This window comes from Notechis scutatus, chromosome Z (assembly GCF_049901735.1).
Source record: "Notechis scutatus isolate UNSWTSFEM ecotype Mainland chromosome Z, rNotScu1.2, whole genome shotgun sequence".
In the NCBI taxonomy this organism is placed as follows: Eukaryota; Metazoa; Chordata; class Lepidosauria; order Squamata; family Elapidae; genus Notechis; species Notechis scutatus.
This window is the reverse complement of record NC_142025.1, coordinates 61,035,705-61,055,355: the sequence shown is the minus strand read 5'-3', so window position 1 is coordinate 61,055,355 and position 19,651 is coordinate 61,035,705. Positions and strand designations below refer to the sequence as shown.

General features: G+C 38.7%; 1 protein-coding gene across 34 annotated transcripts in view; it reads left to right on the top strand.

Moving 5' to 3' along the window:
* CLASP2 (cytoplasmic linker associated protein 2) overlaps nucleotides 1–19,651 on the top strand; it is a 322,288-nt gene that overhangs the window by 36,755 nt on the left and 265,882 nt on the right. For all 34 annotated transcript variants that reach the window (XM_087945672.1, XM_087945669.1, XM_087945644.1 and 31 more), the window contains one exon: nucleotides 7,338–7,435. In XM_087945672.1, coding sequence (XP_087801798.1) covers nucleotides 7,365–7,435 — 71 coding nt within the window. In that variant the 5' untranslated portion in view covers nucleotides 7,338–7,364. The remainder of the gene's footprint in view (nucleotides 1–7,337; nucleotides 7,436–19,651) is intronic.

The window sequence follows — 19,651 nt, the reverse complement described above, 5'->3', positions numbered from 1 at the left end:
CACACACACATATACAGGCACAGGCACAGAGAATGGGGGAGAGAGAGGGGAAGATAGGGAGAGAGACAGAGACACAGAGAGAGATACGGGGGGGGGGGGAAGCTCTTGAGAAACTCATTGCCACCAGACTGTGATCTGACCATGACAAGGGGACCAAGGACAAGTCCACCAATTCCAGGTCACATAGACACTATTTAAATAGGTCATTTTGGCTGGTCAGTATGTCTGTTTCCTTAAACATGTCTGAGAGAGGATTCTGGTTGCCTCTGGTTATCCTATGACCAATGATTGGATTTGTTCCAGAAAAACCACAGTGTAGCATTGACTAGTGCACATTTGCCACTCAGATAGTTACCTGCAGGTACCTTGCGGTTGCCTATGGATTTGTGTATAGGTCGTCCTCCACTTACTAGTATAATTGAGCTTGCACGTTACTGTAATAAGCCATGGCAATCATAAGGCCTGATTTTACAACTTTTTGTTTGCAGTAGTCATTAAGCAAATTACCATGATCATTAAGTGAATCTACAGCTTATAAAAGCACTGTGTTTGTTAAATAAACCCTTTGTTTGCTACGGGGTGTTTTTGCCAAAAAAAGGAAGTAAATCTAGTTCTAGTCAGAAATGTTGTAAACTACAGTTATATAACTCTAAGGTGCTGCAAACAGCCATAAATAGGCTTGAAATGTCATGTGATCACACCAGGCTTTAGAGTGGCAGTCCTAAGAACTTTTTTGGGGAATGTCCATCATCAATTTGAAATTTTTTTAGTCATCATCATCATTTAGCCATTGTTCATCCACTGCAGGATCAAGAGCTGTTTCCAACCTGTCTTAAGCTTTTTTTTGTCAATTGTGCCAGAGGTGGTATTCAGATGGCTTGGACCGGTTTAGGAGAATGGATAGCATAAATTTTTAAGTGCTTTATAGAACTGGAAAATAAAACCTCTGGCTGGCCCCACCACTGGCTGCCTGCTCGTCCCTGCTTGCCACTTGCCCCACCCTGCTCGCCCCACCCCACCCAGTCATTCCTCGCCCGCCACCCCATTGCTGACCTGCCTTCGCCCGCCATTGCTGCCTGCCTTCTGCCGCGGTCCTCATCTCTCTGGGTGCGTGATTGTGAGTGAGTGGACGAATCGATGCCTGGCCTATATACCTCTGCTGCTGTAAGCCCTGGTCGAGTGCCAACGACTCCTGGGCTGGCCTACGCCACTGCGCTGCCCCACCCCATCATCCCTGGGCTTGCCTGGCTTGCTTCGCTGCCAGCACCGCGGCTCCATTGTATGCGGCGCTTGCTGCCTAGCTAACTGCCCTAACCACTGTCCTCAGCTTCCAGCAATGCTTCCCGGCACTTCCTGCCCCTTTCCAGAGCTTCCCACTGTTCCCAGAGCTTCCCGTGCTTCCCGGATCTTTCCGCTTTTCTCTGAATGCCAGCTGAGAAGCCACATGGCCGCATTGGCTGGGAGAACAGGAGAGCATCCTCCCCCCTGGCTGGGAAGCCACATGTCTGCGCTGGCTGGGAGAACAGGAGAGCATCCTCCCCCCTGGTTGGGAAGCCACATGTCTGCGCTCGCTGGGAGAACAGGAGAGCATCCTCCCCCCCGGCTGGGAAGCACATGGCTGTGCTGGCTGGGAGGACACTTGCCCCACGTGACACTGCTCACCTGCCTGGCCAGTGTGTGTCAGAAGAGAGGGAGGCAGAAAAGTTCGGCCAAGTCTTCTCCTTCTTGGACATACACACATAGCGTGCACACATGAGGCTGGGACCTTTTGTGAGGAGACGACGCGTGGGTGAGTCCTTCTGGCCTGTAAGATATGTGCATACTTGATGTGCCTGAGAAGGAGGAGAAGATTTGCCGAACTTTTCTGCCTCCCTTCGCAGCGTGAAGGCAGCCGCTGCAGTCTGTCCCTTTAAAGTACTTCAACGAATCGGTGCGGTTCTTTACTTGGGCAGCCGGACAGCTGCAGTAACACCTGCAGCAGGAACAAGCAGCGCCACAACAGTGAGATACAGTAAGATGTGGTGCTGCAAAACTTGTTCTATAAAAAAGTAGTGCACTTCTGAGGGGCTTCTGGCAACCCCCACCCCCACTCCAAAACAAAATCCATTCAGCAGGCAGACTCAGCAGACAGTTGCGATCTTTACATGGGCTTTTATTTCGTCAGCCCATGGGTGGAGGGGGGGAAGATACGTAGGAAATAGCCCCATCTCTATAGCATCGGTCATGTGACTGAGTGGGCGTGGCCAACTTGACATCACTCACAGCAAGGTGCCGCTTTACCTTGCTGTGAGTGATATTGAGTTGGCCACACCCACCCAGTCACATGACCATCTAGCCAAGCCTACCAAGCCCAGAGAACTGGCGATGGTAAATTTTGAATCCCACCATTGAATTGGGCCCACAATACTTGCTGATGTCATTTGATCTTGTTTTATCTCTCTTTTGTGGATGCTTTTTATCAAGTGGGATCCATTCTATGACTGCCTTGGTCCACCTGCCATCAGTTCTTGCTATGTGACCAGCTATTTCCATTTCAATTCTTTTATTCTCTTGATCAGTGATCCCCAACCTTTTTTACTCCGCGGCCCGGTACCGGCATCAGCTGGGCGCCGCGGTGACCCGGTCACGGCATCAGCTGGGCGCCGCCATCTTTTTGATGAAAAAGTGCTTCCGGTGACCTCACCGGAAGCACTTGTTCATCAAAAAAGATAAGCGGCGCTAGCTTCGGTGAGCTTTTACGGGTAGAAATGGCTTTCTACCCGAAAGCTCACTGGAAGTGCTGGCGCCGCCATCTTTTTGATGAAAACGTGCTTCCCGTGAGCTTTCTACCCGGAAAAGCTCACCGGAAGCGTTGGTGTTGCCATCTTTTTTGATGAAAAGCGTGCTTCCGTGAGCTTTCTACCGGAAAAGCTCACCGAAGCACTTTTCATCAAAAAGATAGGCGCCTAGCAAGCCAGCGGTCCGGTAGGACTTGTTCCGCGGACCGGTGGTTGGGGACCCCTGCTCTTGATGATACTGTAAACTTTCATATAACTATATACAGGTCTTTTTATCTTGTCTTATAATGCTGAGCATTTATCTTTCCATGGCTCTTTGTGCCATTCTTAGCTTTTGTATCGATTGTGAGTTTAGTTCCATGCTTTATTGACATAGCAGGTAGCATACACTGATCAAAAACTTCAGGCATAAGGGAAGGTTGTTCTTGAAAATTATGCTTAGCTTGCTGAATGCCGGCCAACCCCATTTAACATGCTATTCAATTTCCTTTATTGTGTCACCTTTCATTGAGATCCATTAGCCAAGGTATATATAGTGCTCTATGTCTAGTTCTTCTCCAGATATAACAAATGTTCTTTCTTTGGTTAATTTATTAAACATAACCTCTCATTTTCAGGTTTATTTTTAAGCCAAATGGTTTTCCTGTTTTGTGCAACTCTTGTATATGTCTTCATAGCTCTTCTGGGTTAGGGTTAGGGTTAGGGTTAGGTCTTGTGAGAAGAGAACTGTCAAGATTGATTCATTCTTTCACCTCCATTTTCTCCTCTCACAGCTTGACAAAAAAAGGCGGTGATTGAATGGAATGCAAAGGTGGGGGTGGGGCTGATATCTAAGTAACTGAGGTATCTCTGGTACCTCTGGTTTTCAAAGATGCTAAGTGTGGCTAGCTGTTTTCTCATAACAGAATGAACAGAAGTGATTGGTGGTCATAATGGACTGTGGGTGGCTCAGAGGGAAAGGAGGAAATAACTATACTTATGTTTGCTCTGGAAATCCAGAGCTGGTTTCATTTCTGTGCCAGTGTAGTTTTTCATTAAAGTATTATACTCTTGTAAAACTATGTCCCAGGAGTTTCTTTTTCTTCAAATGCCAATTGAACAGTTGAAAAAGAAAAATATTATTTGCAAATCTTAAGTGATTTAAATAGGCACCTTTGATTTTTATTCCAACTTTTGCCCAATCTAGTTTGTGAAATACTTCTTCAAGGCAGATTGAGAAAAGGATAGGTGATATAGTATTGCCTTGTCGTACACCTTGTTCTAAGTTGATTTCTACTTTAAGATAATTAAGGCAAATTATTGCCATTGTTTTTTCATATTGATTCAGTAAATTTACATAAGCAATATTGGAATATTATGTAATTGATGTCATTTTCTTTGGATGGAATTCATTGTGGATTGATGGCCCTGTCAGAATTGGACAAATTGTGATTTTTAAATATAACTTGGCTTTTACAGTAGATCTTTTAAACTTTATACTTTTGCTATACATCCTGTTTACAGTGTAAACTGCCAAAAGTCTATTATAGATTTGAAAGGTGTTTTTTTTTAAACAAATTTTATTAATTTTTAAAAACAATACACAGACAAACAAAACATAGAATATAAAAACATAAGACATCTTTTCTGAAAAACAAATAAAACATCTTATTTAAAGGCAACATAATTCCAAATTATCACATTTCCATACAAGCACAATTTAATATGCATATTTATCTTATATAATTTATATAATATCTTATATAATTTATCTTATATTATTCTTTTATTTTTCTTATATGTACCCATTTCATGTATTCACAACTATGTATACGCTTATACTTATTATCTTGTAAACAATTGGCAAATCAAATAAATAAATAAATAAATAAATAACTTCATATCTTTTCCCAATCCCTTTCCTTCTATTCAATTATATTTCTTTTGCCTTGATTTGTATATATTCATTGTATCCATCTGTCTTATTTGCAATTTCATTATTCCAACATTCTTCTAGAGTTTTATTAATTCAAACATAGACAAACAAAACACAAATACATAAAACTTAACCCCGGGTTACATCTTTTTGTACAGACCTAAATCAAATTCATGCTCACTTAATATACTATTTCATATCTTATTTAACATTCTATATTTTCTGTATATTTTCTCTCTTCTATTCACTCTCTTAATTCTATTTTATTTATTTCATCTCAGTTTAGATAATTATACTTGTATCTTTTGTCCGTTCTCTTTCAATTATCTATTTATCTTTTCTTTCTAATACAATATTTCTCCTGTAATCACTGGTTGAAGTATGACAACTTTTTATCTTTCCCCTAAATTTGACACTTAAAATAATACATACTTTCCATACTGATTCTGCTTAGTACATTCTAAGTACTACATTTTAGAATAGTAAAACAAAAGAAGAAAAATAAGTTTATAATATAGTAAAAACAATGTTCCATAGGAAATTAAACTCTATTGTTAAATCTTAGACATTTTTATACATTCCTTTTAATGTATTATTAACTCATATAATATTTCAGTTTTCTAACTCGATTTCAAATACTAATATCTACAATACAGTCTTATGTACTTTTGCAGAATCTTTTTTTTTTTAAATTATATTTTATCCTTTGTCTCTGAAAAAAACCTGTTTTTTAACATCTTGTTTTAAGCCTTTATGACTTCTCTTTCCTTTTTCCCTTCCTTTCTTATCAATTCTAGTCTTTTTGCCCCCCCCATCTCTCAAACTCCACTCTCTTAGTCTCCCCTCTCTGTTGTATTCCTCTTTTCTGTTGCTTTCTGACATTGTATCGATTTTTCATCTTATTTTTCCCTTTCTTGGTTGCATTTTCTTTCCCCCCTTTCTCTTTTCTTCCTCAACTAAGATTATTTGTCCATTAAAGATGGCTTCTTCTTCTTCATCCCAGCCTTCTTGTTGTTGTATTTCTTGGTAGGTAGAAATTGCCATTTCTAAAAAGTGAAAAATAGATCCCTTGCCTTCTTGTTCCTCTTCTTTTAGCTTTTGAAGTTCCATTTGCAATTCTTCAACAGATAATGCCAATTTTTTAAAAAAACAACTCAAATGTTTTTAATCTTTCAAGAAATAGTTCCCAAAAGTCACAAAGTCACAAAGCAGTCCAGATCAAGACAAACTATTTCATTAGCACTTTCTTCTTTTTATATTTTCTCTTCCTGGGGTAGAATTCAATTACATAGTTCCAAAATAATTTTTTAGAAGTCTTATTGCCATTTATTTCTGGTCTTATAAACTCCAAGCAGTCTCCTCCAGTACAATCTTAAAATAAGTTCTTTACCTCTTCCTTCCTATAGCAAAAAGATTTTAATTTTTAATTTCAATGTTCAAAAATATTTTATCCCCTTGGCTTTAATTTTCAAGTTTAATTACCTTCTGTGCCCAAGCAGGTTTTTCAGATTTCCATCTGCTATTTCCATAGGGAAGGAGAGTGAGAGAAAATAACTTTCCCTTTCAACTTTCTTCCGCCGCTGTTACAGTCTTCTTGGGAAACAATGTATCGTTCAAGAGATTAAATTTCCAGGGTATTTAGAGGTTCCTTGTTGTCCCGGTTCAGCCAAAAAACTTTCACTTTCTCCGACTTCCTCCTGCACAATCTTGTCCGGCTGCAGGCTTCTTTGTGGCGGCCATTGCTGACCGCCACTCCACCGCCTTGGGAAAAGGGAGTTTAGCTGGCTGAGGAGGGGGTTTGCGATACCCCCTACCCGGATCTCCCCTGTCTTCGGTTGCCTCTACGGGGTAACCATATCCTCCAAATCCTGCTGGATTGGAGGCACTTCGGCGGTGAGCGCAGCGGGAACTGCGTACGATCGCAGATTCCTGCCGCCGCTGAAGCCTTGCAAACCGGAAGTCGATTTGAAAGGTTTTAAGTGTGATATGTAAGTAAAATAAGATGCAGTAGATATTATAGTTATAGTTAAATACAGCATGATTTGATCAGTGATATTACAGCAATAGTGATACAAAACATGCTTTCAGCAAATAAGGGTAAATATTTTCTTTGTACTATATACTTTTATTGAGGAATTATATCTGTCTAGTGCAGATAGATAATACTCAGCTTATAACAGTTTATTTAATGATGATTTGAAGTTACAATGCCATTGAAAAAGGTGACATGACCATTTTCAAAACTATGACTGTTACAGCATCCCTGTGGTTACATAATCAAGATTCGGATGCTTGTCAACTGTCTTATCTTTATGATAATTGTAATGTCTTGGGGTTATGAGATCACCTTTTGTGACCTCCTGACAAGCAGTGTCAGTGGGTAAACCAGATTCACTTAATGACCATGTTACTAACTTAAAAAGTGCAGTGTTTCATTTAACAACTGATGCAAGAAAGATTGTAATTTGGGCAAAACTCATTTAACAAATGTCTTACTTAGCAATATAAATTTGGGATTCAGTTGGTATCTTAAGTCGCGGACTACCTGTATGGTGTATTATGCAATATTAAATTCCAGGAAATTACCAAGATAGGTTATTTTGATATCTTTCAGATTTATTGATGAGCATCTTTCATGTTCACAGGTGAGAGACGCTGCAATTTTGGCACTTATGGAGATTTACAAACATGTAGGAGAAAAAGTAAGAATAGATCTTAACAAGAGAGGAATTCCTGCTGGAAGGTGAGTTTAATAGTTGTCATAAAGGCTATTAATACTAATACACCCACACACTCACACCCACACACCCACACCCACCCACCCATACACATGCATAATGATTATTATGCATGAACTTATTAAAATCCTTCATGAAATTTTTTTCTCAAGCTTGTATAAAGATTTTTTGGGAGATCAGTTGATCTAACAGTTGACCTGAAGACAATATTAACAACACCATCTATTTGCTAATTTGTGGCTGAACAAGATGGCAAATATTTCTCCTGCAAAAGCAACCATTTTGTTATGTTCTGCTTCTAACATTCTAACATTGAAGAAGCTATGTTAATCTATGGCAGCCAAAAATCTGGAGTCCAGTAGCACTTTTTCACATTAGCACATATTTTTTAGAAGACACTAGAACAGATGCATGAAATACAAGTGCCATCTGATAGCAAACTATTTCAACTTCTCAGGACATTCTATTATATAGCTCAAAGTAACAATTTCAAGAAAACAAAACAAAAATAACATCACAATTATAAGAAAAATGGCTAAACTCACATCAAAGGTTTCATGTTATCTCAGAAAGTCTCAACACAGATGGATTTTAACACATTATAGTTAATAGATAATGTACTTATAATTCATCTTATAACCTCAATTTACATAACAAACCTATGTTCCCCTCCTTTTCTATTTCATCCCAATTTACATGTACATCAGTTTATTCATAGTATGTATCTGTTAGAGAGCTAGTTTGATACAGTTTTTAAAGGCATCAGGTTAGAAACTGGGAGATTGTGAATTCTAGTCCTGCCTTGGACATAAAGCAAGCTAGGTGATCTTGGATTAATTATTTTTCTTAGCCCTAGGAAGGAAGTAATGACAAGGCACTTCTGAAAAACCTTACTAAGAAAATTGCAGAAAATTGTCCAGGCAGTCTCTTAGAATTGGACACGATGAAAAGATGTATCTGATGTTAAAATTTGTTAGACTGAAAAAGTGCTACATGTTTCTTCTGATTTGCATCTTTTCTTTATTGAGAAAGTAGAATAGCCAAACATTTGAAAAGCCTGGCTTTTGTTTCTTTTGCCATTGGTTTGACAATTTTTGTTGGAGTCTAATATCCTTTGAATGCTACTGGAAAGTAAGGTTGCCTTAAATGCTCAAAGAAATTCACAGGAAAATAATGTTGTTAAAATTTAGCCTTAACTAAAAGTATACGGATCAATAGGATTGGTTTTCCAAAATCTTGGAGAGTAATAGAAGTGAAAGTAAAATCTACAATAAAAATGCCTATATGAAATATTGGGAAAGTTCTAATGGAAAAGTTCTAATTAGATTATTCTAATAATCTAATAAACTCCCCTTTCCTTAAAAAGAATACCTCTATACATTAGAAGAAAGGTTGAACAATTTTACTAAGCTTTCCTCTCTTTTGCCATGAAAAATTCAATTACTGATTCCTACAGTACATTATCAGTCCCATCATACATGTAAATGTATGATAAATCAAAGCATATTTATTTTCTATATCCAATTTTGAGACTGTCTGGGGATGAATTCTGTTCTAGTTTATTGATTTCAATTTCCATTCACTTTGGAGACATAAATAGAGCAACAAAATGCATATGCTTAAGTACTTTAAACCTTGTAAAAGTAGAGTTATAAGCTATTATAAAGGAATTAACTCCATAAGTACTGTTTCTGCATTATAAGTAACAGCTGATATTTGCTATCAACAAATCTTGCTTAGCATCCATAATCAGTCTACTGGCTTCAAAGAATTAAGCTAATCAGGGATATGACTATGAATCATGGTGGGGTGCGTCCAGTTATTCTTATAGTGTGAAACAATTTCAAAGTATATATGGAATAATAATTATTGTTATTAATGATGCTATTAGGTCTATACACTACTGTTTTTGTATATGTAGTATGACAATCAAATTGGAGTCAAATCATGTCAGCATTGTGAAAAAAAGTTATGATAAATACAGAATGACTTATAATCATTTAACAACAGCCCAAAATTACAACTATCTCAGAAAAGGTGCTTTATGGCTCATAGAGCATTTTGGTCATTGTAAAACATTGCAACCCCATCGCTATCCTGGGTCATGTAATTGCAATCTGGATTCTTGGCATTGTATGAACTTATAATAGTTTGCCAAGCATCCTGCAATCATGTGATCATCATTTAGCAATCTTTTCTGTCAATTTCCTCAGAAAGTAAATGGGAAAGCCAGCAGGGAAGATTGCTTGTGTAGACTGCTGAGAGGACTCTGTCTTATGTCTTGGTACTGCCTGAAAGAAATGTTGCCTGACGGGAGTTTCACTTCTTTGATAGGATGTAGAAATGGAACTCAAATCCCAAAAATGTCAATTCCTCATGCTGTCAAAGGGGTTCTAGACATGGAGGAGAGCTGAACTCCTTTGGACGTACAGGCTCCATTCCTACATCCTGCTAAAGAAGTCCTCTTTCGTGCATGGAAGGGAGCTGAACGCTTTCAGAAAGCAGTTCTTCAGGCTAGTCTCCAGAAATGAGAGGAAGTTGAAATCCAAACAGAGAGCAGAGTCAGAAAGAAAGGTGAGGAGCCTAGATCCCAGCTCAGTCAGATGAGGGAGGCCTGAAATAATGTTTCTTGCTCACCAACTCCTGTTTGGACTTTGGCAGAAAATATTTTCAACTCCTGAAGGAAAAGTTGCAGTGGTAAGGAAATGAATGTGGGTGCCATAGAGGGGTGCTGTAGGCTGGCATAATTGTCATTCCATTCCAGAGCTAACAACAGTGTTTGGATTGTTAGAAGACAATAAAGACAATAATGACTGATGAAATTAAACCAAGGGAAAAGTACTTTAAGAGATTTAAAAATGGAATCGGATAACCTGGAAGATATTTTTGAAAGAGAGATAGGGGTTTGGGTGGATACTCTGGAGACCTGGCAGTTTAGGAGGATAGAGATGCGAGAAGTAACCAGAGTGAATGGTGAAGACACAGATATTGATAGAGATAAAGATCCAAGAGAGGCGTATGGGAGCTAAAGCCAAAAAATGAATAAGAATTGAAGTATTATTAAAACGAACAAGAGATGATGGATAGAAAGGAATTATATATATATATATATATATATATATATATATATATATATATATATATATATATATATATATATATATATATATATTCTTTTTTTAATATAATGTCAATTCCTCATGCTGTCAAAGGGGTTCTAGACATGGAGGAGAGCTGAACTCCTTTGGACGTATTCTTAGAAATAAGAATACATACCTTTATATGAAGCAATAGTTAGATGGAAAGATTGGAGGTTGAAAGATGGTATTATAAGGTATGTTTAAATAATAGGAAGACTGGTACTTGAATGGTGTATTGTGTCTTTGAACAACCAAATAATGAAGGACTATGTCTTAATATAAACATGTGTATTAATACTAGGATTAGCAATGGTGACCTGATTAGAAGCTAGAATAAAGGTAGAAATAAGAAATAGGGGGAATATTAGCAGATATAATTTTTATATAACAGAAGTAATAATTTGATGGAAAAGATCAGAGGTTGAAAGATGGTATTATCATGTATGCTTATAATATCATTGGCATTAAAATGGAACATTGAAATATTGAATAAAACTTTAAAACATGTATATTAATATTAGGATTATGTAAGTTTGATTAATATAACAACTATTATGGTTATCATTATTGATGTTTGCATCAAAATGAATTATACCCAGAGGCCACACTGTTCATGTATTGATATTGATGTATACTTAAAAATAAAAATCCAATAAAACTTGGAAAAAAATACTGTTTGGATTTTGTCAGGGAAAGGGGCCCGTGTTGGCTCATGTGGTAAGACACTGGGCTTGCTCACCGTTGAGGCCAGCAGCTCAGCAGCTCAATTCCTATGAGTGAATAAACTACGGAGCGACAAGAAAGGAGCCTCTCCCAATTGCCTACCGACATTCAGGCGTAAAGATAACACCGCCCATAAAAATTCCTTTCACAGAGGCAGCGAGCCATCTTGGTGATCCCTGGGTAACATGTGCCATATGCTAAATAAATAAATTGGCTGGGAAAATGTTCAGCACCTAAGTCCTGAAAGCACTCCAGGTTCTTACCCACTCCCCTGAGACGTCCACACTCTGCCAGGGCCTCTGGCTGCTTAGTAACCTGCATGTTCATTTGACCACAACCAAGAGTACCAGGATAGTGGTCATTGAGCCAAGCAGTTGTGTAATGTCTTGCTTAATGATCACTTAACAATCAAGAGTCCAGTCCCAAATAAGTCCCATAAATAAAATATGTTCAGTCCTATAAAACTAAGAACTACCTGTATGGTGTTGATTTTATCTACATTTGGTATAATGATGGCTTGTTCTGGTAATTTGTTTTGTTTGTTTTGTTTTAGGCAGGTTGATGTATTTTGATAATGATATCAAGCAATGAAGAGAAGCTTTACACCACAAAAACTATTTATATGCTCTATTGAGTTTCACTCTAATGCTGCTTCTGAGAACAGACTAGGATTGTCTTTTGATTATTACCCCAACTCAAATTAAGCCAAACCCATTGGGCTGTATAACACAGGCTAACAGATATTATTGTAAACTATTCACATTAATGTCTTAGAAATTAGATAGTCTGTCCATGTTATAAATGTAAACTTTAAATAATTGAAAACTATGAAAATCAATTTCAGAAAAAAGTACAGTCATGTGAAAAAGAAAATATACCCTCTTTGAGTTCTATGGTTTTATATATAAGGACATAATAAAAATCATCTCATCCTTAGCAGTTCTTAAAAATAGGTAAATATAATCTTGGATGAACAACACATGATATATTATACCATGTTTTCAATTATTTTACAAAAAGAAAGCCAAAATGGAGAAGCCATGTGTGAAAAATTGTTACTGCTTTCATAGGAATGAAGAGGCTAAGTAGCAGCCAAGTGCTCTAATCAAGTGCTCTCAATCAATTGATCATCAGCATATATAATTATATAAAAGCCGAAGTTTTATGAGTTTGCTGGTGTCCAGCATTGAAGTGTGTGTTAACACACTGCCAAAGAGGAAAGACATCAGCAATGATCTTAGAGAAACAATTGCTGCTGCCCATCAATCTGGGAATAAGGCTATTTCCAAAGAATTTGAAGTTCATCATTTTATAATGAGGAAGACTATTCACAAATGGAAAATATTCAAGACAGTTGTCAATATTTCCAGTTGAATGAATGTGAATGTCCCAGCAAATTCACATGCAATGCTCAAAAAAATTGCAAAAAAATCCAAGGATTACATTTCAGACTCGACAGGCCTCAGTTACCATCTTAAATGTTGAAGTTCATAAATGAGACAATTAGAAAAAGACTGAAGGTATGGTTTGTTTGGAAGAGTTGCCGAAATAAACATCTTCTCTCAAAAAAGAACATGGCAGGATTTGCTTATGTTTTCAAAGTTGCATCTGAACAAATCACAAGACTTCTGGTACATTGTCCTTTGGACATATGAGACCCAAGTGGAGATGTTTAGCCATAATGCTGTCAGCCTTCTAGAAAAACAAACTCTAACACCAAAACTCCAAGACAGGCATTTTCTCAAAGTTCCATTTTATTACAGCTGTCATACTGGCAGAAAACCAGAATTTGAGAGTTCCAGGTTTTCCCCCAGTAATTAAAATTCAAAGACCCATCCTCTGCACCAACAGTCCATCACATGGCCCAATCACCATCCATCCCAAAAGGAGACAATTCTCTAATCACTCCTCAACCAGGTGCAGGAAGACATGACCTTGACTGAAAAGAAGAATGCTATGTCTAACTACATACACCCTATGAAATCCCCCCTTCCATTTCCCAGGCTCAGGAATGTGGCAGCATGGAAGCTGCAGCTAATATGCCTTCCAAAGCTGACAAATGCACAGTGCCATATTTGGTGAAAACCAAACACAGCATATCAGCACAAACATTTCATACCAATTGTCAAGCACAGTGGTGGAGGGGTTTAGTTTAGTTTATTGTCATTGCACCTTGTACAATAAGATTAAATGCCATCTTCAATGTACATCATACATAAGAAAACTATAAAAATAAAACAAAACACATCCTTCACATTCTATACAATTGCAAGACAATGATTCCAAGCATACCAGAAAATCTATAAAATAATGGCTGAAAAAGAAAATAATCTAGGTGTTGTAATTAAAGTCCAGACCTCAAACTGATTGAAATACTATGGCAGGACCACAGCAAATCGTAAATCACCGAACTGGTAGTTCCCCTGGCTTAAACCATAGCTGGCTGAAGAATTCTGGGAGTTGAAGTTCACAAGTCTTAAAGTTGCCAAGATTGAAGACCTCTGACTTAAACTTAATACAACACCCAGATATATTTAAAGCCATTAAACATCTTGGATTAATCTTGAAACAGAACAAATTTTGTTTTAACACATATACCTTCAATTCAAAGATAGTTTTTATGAAGACCAAGTCACGAAAAGGAGATTGGAAACAAAGCAAAGGTTAACCTTCTCTTTCTTTCTAACCCTTTCTAAATGGCAAGTAGAAGTGGCCCTTTCTACTTGCCATTTAATTACCAAGAATTTACCACCATCTTCAAATTAAAGATTTGCCTTCCAACAACAAGAAACACAAGTTTACAAACAGCCTGAATAGTAAAACAGAACATAATTTTCTATGTTAAATATCAAACCACAAAGTGGAAGAGGGAAAATATTTGAGAAATATTTACTGTGCTTTTTGCTTGTCAAATTTAAAAGGCCATTGGACTCCATAAAGATTGTGACAGCAATAGAAGTAATGAAGGAGCAGCTAGGCAAACTGTTGAATAGTCTGAATTATGCTTTGGAAATTGTGTAATGTGTGCTCTGAAATTGAGCAAATGAATGAGACCTAAAGGTAAGCTGTTCTCTACAAAATCCACTCTGAACTTACCACACTAAGCCTGGCATGAAAAAGAAGACCAGTTTACTAGTTTGCATTTCAAATACTAGATTGCATTTCAAATCCCCAGAGGTTGTGGGAGGAGCTGCTGGCTGCTTGTGAAGGAAGCAGAGGGTGAGTAGAAAGGAGAGGGGCAGTTTGAATTGCTTCTATTGCATTTCAAATTCCCAGAGGTTGTGGGAGGAGCTGCTGGCTGCTTGTGAAGGAAGCAGAGGGTGAGTAGAAAGGAGAAAGATAGTGGAATCACATAACTATAAACCAAGAATACCAATAATACATTTAGGGTAAGTGTGCTTGAGATTGTGATTTTATTTTATTTCAAAATGACCGGCTTAGTTCAGTGTAATACTTGTTTTACAGCTGTCTTTCGCAGTACTCGTTTCAAACTTGGATACTGTCCTCTTTGTAAAAAAATTACCAGTCTACATGGACAGATTACCTATGTAGAATCTCTAATCTGTGCTCTCCAAGCAGAAATTAGGTGCCCAATCCAGCCATCTGTTGAGCTGCCGTGCTACCAGCCCCCACTACCACAAAAATCCTATAGGAAAAGGGTAGTATGGACAACTGTGGGATCTGGCAGGGTGAGAGCTGTGGACCATAAACGCAAAGCTTTTGCTTTGTCCCAGCATAACAGATACAGTGCCCTTGCTGACCTTAATAGGGACACAAAAGTGACATGTCAGGGTAGTTGTGATAATGATAACTCAAGTAAGCCGGGGATCATGATCCTAGAAGAAGCATTTACTGTGGAAAGGAGAAAGTTTGAATCAGATATTACGCCCAGTCACACAAGAAGAGCGGGGCATCCAAAAAGAGAAGCCACCTTCTGGTTGGGGACTCAATTGTAAGGGATGTAAACTTAGGAAAGGATACTGAGGTTTTGAAAGAGGTCAGGTGACTACCAGGTGCTACTGCCGGCAGAGACAAGAAGTGTATTCTTAAGATAGTCAAGAATGCCAGCAAGGACTATGATGTTGATGCTATTATACATCTTGGTACAAATGATCTGTCCCAGAAGGATGTACTTTCTGTTCAGAAAGACTTCTAGAGCTTGGGGTATGAACTTAGTAATATGGGCTGTAGGCCTATCTTTTCAGAGGTTCTACCAGTATACAAGGAACAAAAAGGGAAAGAGCAGCGTGTAGCAGAGTTTAATGTGTGGCTAAAGGAGTGGTGTAAAAGGGAAGGCTTTGGTTTTATTAGTCATGATGTCTGCAGCTGGTCCAATGAAAAACTGTACAAAAGAGATGGTTTACATCCATCAAAGAAAGGGACTGAGTTACTTGGCATTAAATCCACAGATTTCCTGGATAAACATTTAAACTGAACAGCAGGGACAGAGAATTTAATGGATACAGAACATTTCTGTCCCCAGCAACCTAAAACTAATAAGGATACCAGTGCAAAATAGATGTTTGTGCAGGTAAGATTATCAACTTTGATGCCAACCAAAACCAAGCATTTAATAGTGATTACCATATCACGTGCATTAATCAAACAGGTGGCAAGAAAGTAGGAGCAGGCAGGCACAACACAGGTCATGTAGACAGTAAACACATGTCAGACATAAAAATCTCAAGTGCCTATATACAAATGCACAAAGTCTGGGGAACAAGCAGGGTGAACTCGAACTACGAATACATGAAGGTAAATATGATGTAGTTGGAATAACAGAAACTTGGTGGGATGAAACCCATGACTGGAGCATACTGGTAGAAGGATACAAACTATTCAAAAAACAAACAAACACCAGACCCCATAAAAGAGGAGGTGGAGTTGCACTCATATGTAAAGGACCACTATATTGCTACAGAAATGCATGAAACCAAAGATGAAAACCTCCTAGAATGCATATGGGTCAACATAAAAGAAAAAAAGAATGACATGGCCATAGGTGTATATTATAGGCCACCCAATCAAGCAGAAAAAATAGATGTCCTTTTTGCCAGCCAACTAACAAACATATGCAGGAAACACACAAAAATAGTAATGGGAGACTTCAATTATCCTGATATCAATGGGAAAACTAATTCTGCACCAAGTGAGAAATCAAATAAGTTCCTAACCAACCTAGCTGACAACTTTGTTGTCCAAAAGGTAGAGGGTGAAACTAGAGGGACAGCCATATTGGGCTTAATTCTTACAAACAGAGAAGAAGTGATAGAGGGAGTTGAAACTGTAGGAACCTTGGGTGAGAGTGACCATGTCATACTAGAATTCAACATAATACAAACACAAGCAACAGAACATAATGACACCAGAGTCTTGGATTTTAAAAGAGCTGATTTCAATAAACTCAGAACTTGGGAAAGATTCCATGGATGAAAATCCTAAAGGGGAAAACAACTCAAGATTCTTGGGAAACTCTAAAAAGTATGATCATAGAAGCCCAGACCAGCACAATACCACTGAGAAAGAAAAACAAGAAATGATCTCTCTGGCAAATTGAAAGAAAAAAAGGACATGTACAAAAAATAGAAAGAAGGACATACAACTAAGGCAGAATATCAGCAGATAGCCAGAATTTGCAAAGACGAAGTCAGGATAGCAAAGGCTCAGAACGAACAAAGACTTGCACCAAAAGTCAAAGATAATAAAAAAAGTTTCTTCCAACATATAAATAACAAGAAAAAAATCAAGGAAACAGTCGGTCCAATAAAGATAGAAGATGGCAAGGAAGTAACAGGTAACAGATAAAGCAGAACTGCTTAACTCATTCTTTGCATCTATCTTCACGCAAAACTATAGCTGAACCCACCAAAAACATAACTGTAAAAGACAGACCAGAAATAAAAGTTAAAATAAGTAAAAAAATACTAAGAGAACACCTGTCTGATCTTGATGAAAACAAATCATCGGGGCCTGATGGATTACATCCCGGAGTTTTAAAGGAGCTAGCAGAGGTCATCTCAGAACCACTGCACCATATGTTTCAAAAATCCTGGAGCACCAGGGAACTACCAGAGGACTGGAAAAGAGCTGATGTGGTTCCCATCTTCAAAAAAGGAACAAAAACAGACCCAGGAAACTATAGACCAATCAGCCTAACATCAATACCCGGGAAGATACTGGAAAAGATAATAAAAAAACAGATCTGCCAACATCTAGAAACAAGTAAAGTAATAACTAGCAGTCAGCACGGGTTTGTAAAGATCAGATCATGCCAAACCAATCTTATTTCATTCTTCAGCACAGTGACTAAATTAGTAGACCAGCAAAATATTGTGGACGTAATATAGTATATTTAGATTTCAGCAAGGCATTCGATAAAGTAGACCTACTTCTTAGTAAGCTAGAAAAAAGTGGAATAGATAGCACCACCACTAGATGGACTCGCAACTGGCTAGCAAACCGTACTCAACGAGTAGTCCTTAATGGGTCTAAGTCTACATGGAGGGAAGTAAGCAGTGGGATGCCACAAGGTTCTGTCTTAGGTCCAGTACTTTTCAATATCTTCATTAACGACTTAGATGAGGGACTAGAAGAGGAACTTACCAAATTTGCAGATGATACTAAGCTGGCAGGAATAGCTAACACCCAAGAAGACTACTGGGCCGTATCTAACAAAATGAAATTTAGTGTAGAGAAAAGTAAAGTCCTACACTTAGGCAAGAAAATCCAAAAGTACACATATAGACTGGGTGAAACCAGGCTCAATAGCAGTAACTGTGAGAGGGATCTTGGAGTCTTAGTGGACAACCAGCTAAATATGAGCCAGCAGTGTGCAGTGGTAGGCAAAAAAGCTAATGCAATCCTAAGTTGTATTAACAGAGGGATACAATCAAGATCAAGGGAAGTACTAATACCACTCTATAAAGCCTTAGTAAGACCACACCTAGAGTACTGCATCCAGTTTTGTTCACCACATTGTAAAGAAGATGTTGAGACTCTAGAAAAAGTACAGAGAAGAGCAACCAGGATGATTAGGGGACTGGAGGCTAAAACATACAATGAACGGTTGCAGGAACTGGGCTTGGCTAGTCTAGTAAAGAGAAGGACCAGGGGAGACATGATAGCAGTCTTCCAATATTTGAGGGGCTGCCACAGAGAGGAAGGGGTCAAGCTATTTTTTAAAGCGCCTATAGGTCAGACAAGGAATAATGGATGGAAACTGAAGAAGGAGAGATTTAATCTGGAAAAAGGGGAAACTTCAATCAACCAATAGAACAGCTTTCCCTCGGAAGTTGTGGGAGCACCATCACTTGAGATTTTCAAGAAGAGATTGGACTGCCATTTGTCAGAAATAGTGTAGTGCTTGGGCGGGAGTTTGGACTAGTTGACCTACAAGGTCCCTTCAACTCTGATTATCTGTATCTGTATCTGTAGTTATGAAAAGGAGAATATGGAATAAAGAAAGAAGATTGGCTACAATGGTTTTAGGAGACTGCAAGGTATTAGCTCCAAATGTTCTTTTGGCTAAACACTGAATCCAGGCATACTGGATGGCTGGATGCTCCCAAGACGCTGCAGGAAGGCCTCCTAGGCCCAAAACAGAGCCTAGCAAGCCTCCCTGGAGCCTCCTAGGAGCAAATGCAGGGTGTGTTGGGGGGACGTTTTTGGCCTAGCAAGCCTCTCTGGGGCCTCCTAGGAGCAAAAATGGGGTGTGGGGGACAGCACTGGACCCCCCCACACCCCATTTTTGGCCTAGCAAACCTTCCTGGAGCCTCCTAGGAGCAAAAGCAGGGTGTGGGGAGGCAGCGCTGGACCCCCCCGTGCCATTTTTGCTCCCGGAGACTACCCTACACTTACCTGGGAGCCAGTCAGGCCTCGTGGGGACTACTAGGAGGAGGGAGGGGAGGGATGGGCGGGCTGTTCTTCAGAACTACCAGTTCGCTGAACTGGATATACAATTAACATCCGGTTCACCCAAACCAGCCTAAACTGGTAGAATCCCACCTCTGCACACGCTTCCAGATTCAGCTTATGGTCACTCGTTCATACACTTATAGCCATGGAAAGTTGGCACACTCAAATCACTTTTAACTGAATATTGGGGAATAAATGAAGATCCAATTAATTTTAAAAAACAGCAAACTTTACTTGTTACAATGTATATCTATTTACTCTTTCACACATGCATGGGCGCTCCTCCACACTTATCCAAGTCCTAACCAGAGGTACAGACTCTGCCAAGTCTTGGTCCAAAGACGACTCAAAGAGTTAAGTGTGTTTGAGGACCCCTTTTATTTCCCAAAGTCCTTGCTTTGTTCAGGTAATATTGTAGAACTTGGAGATGATTTCTCATGTGGT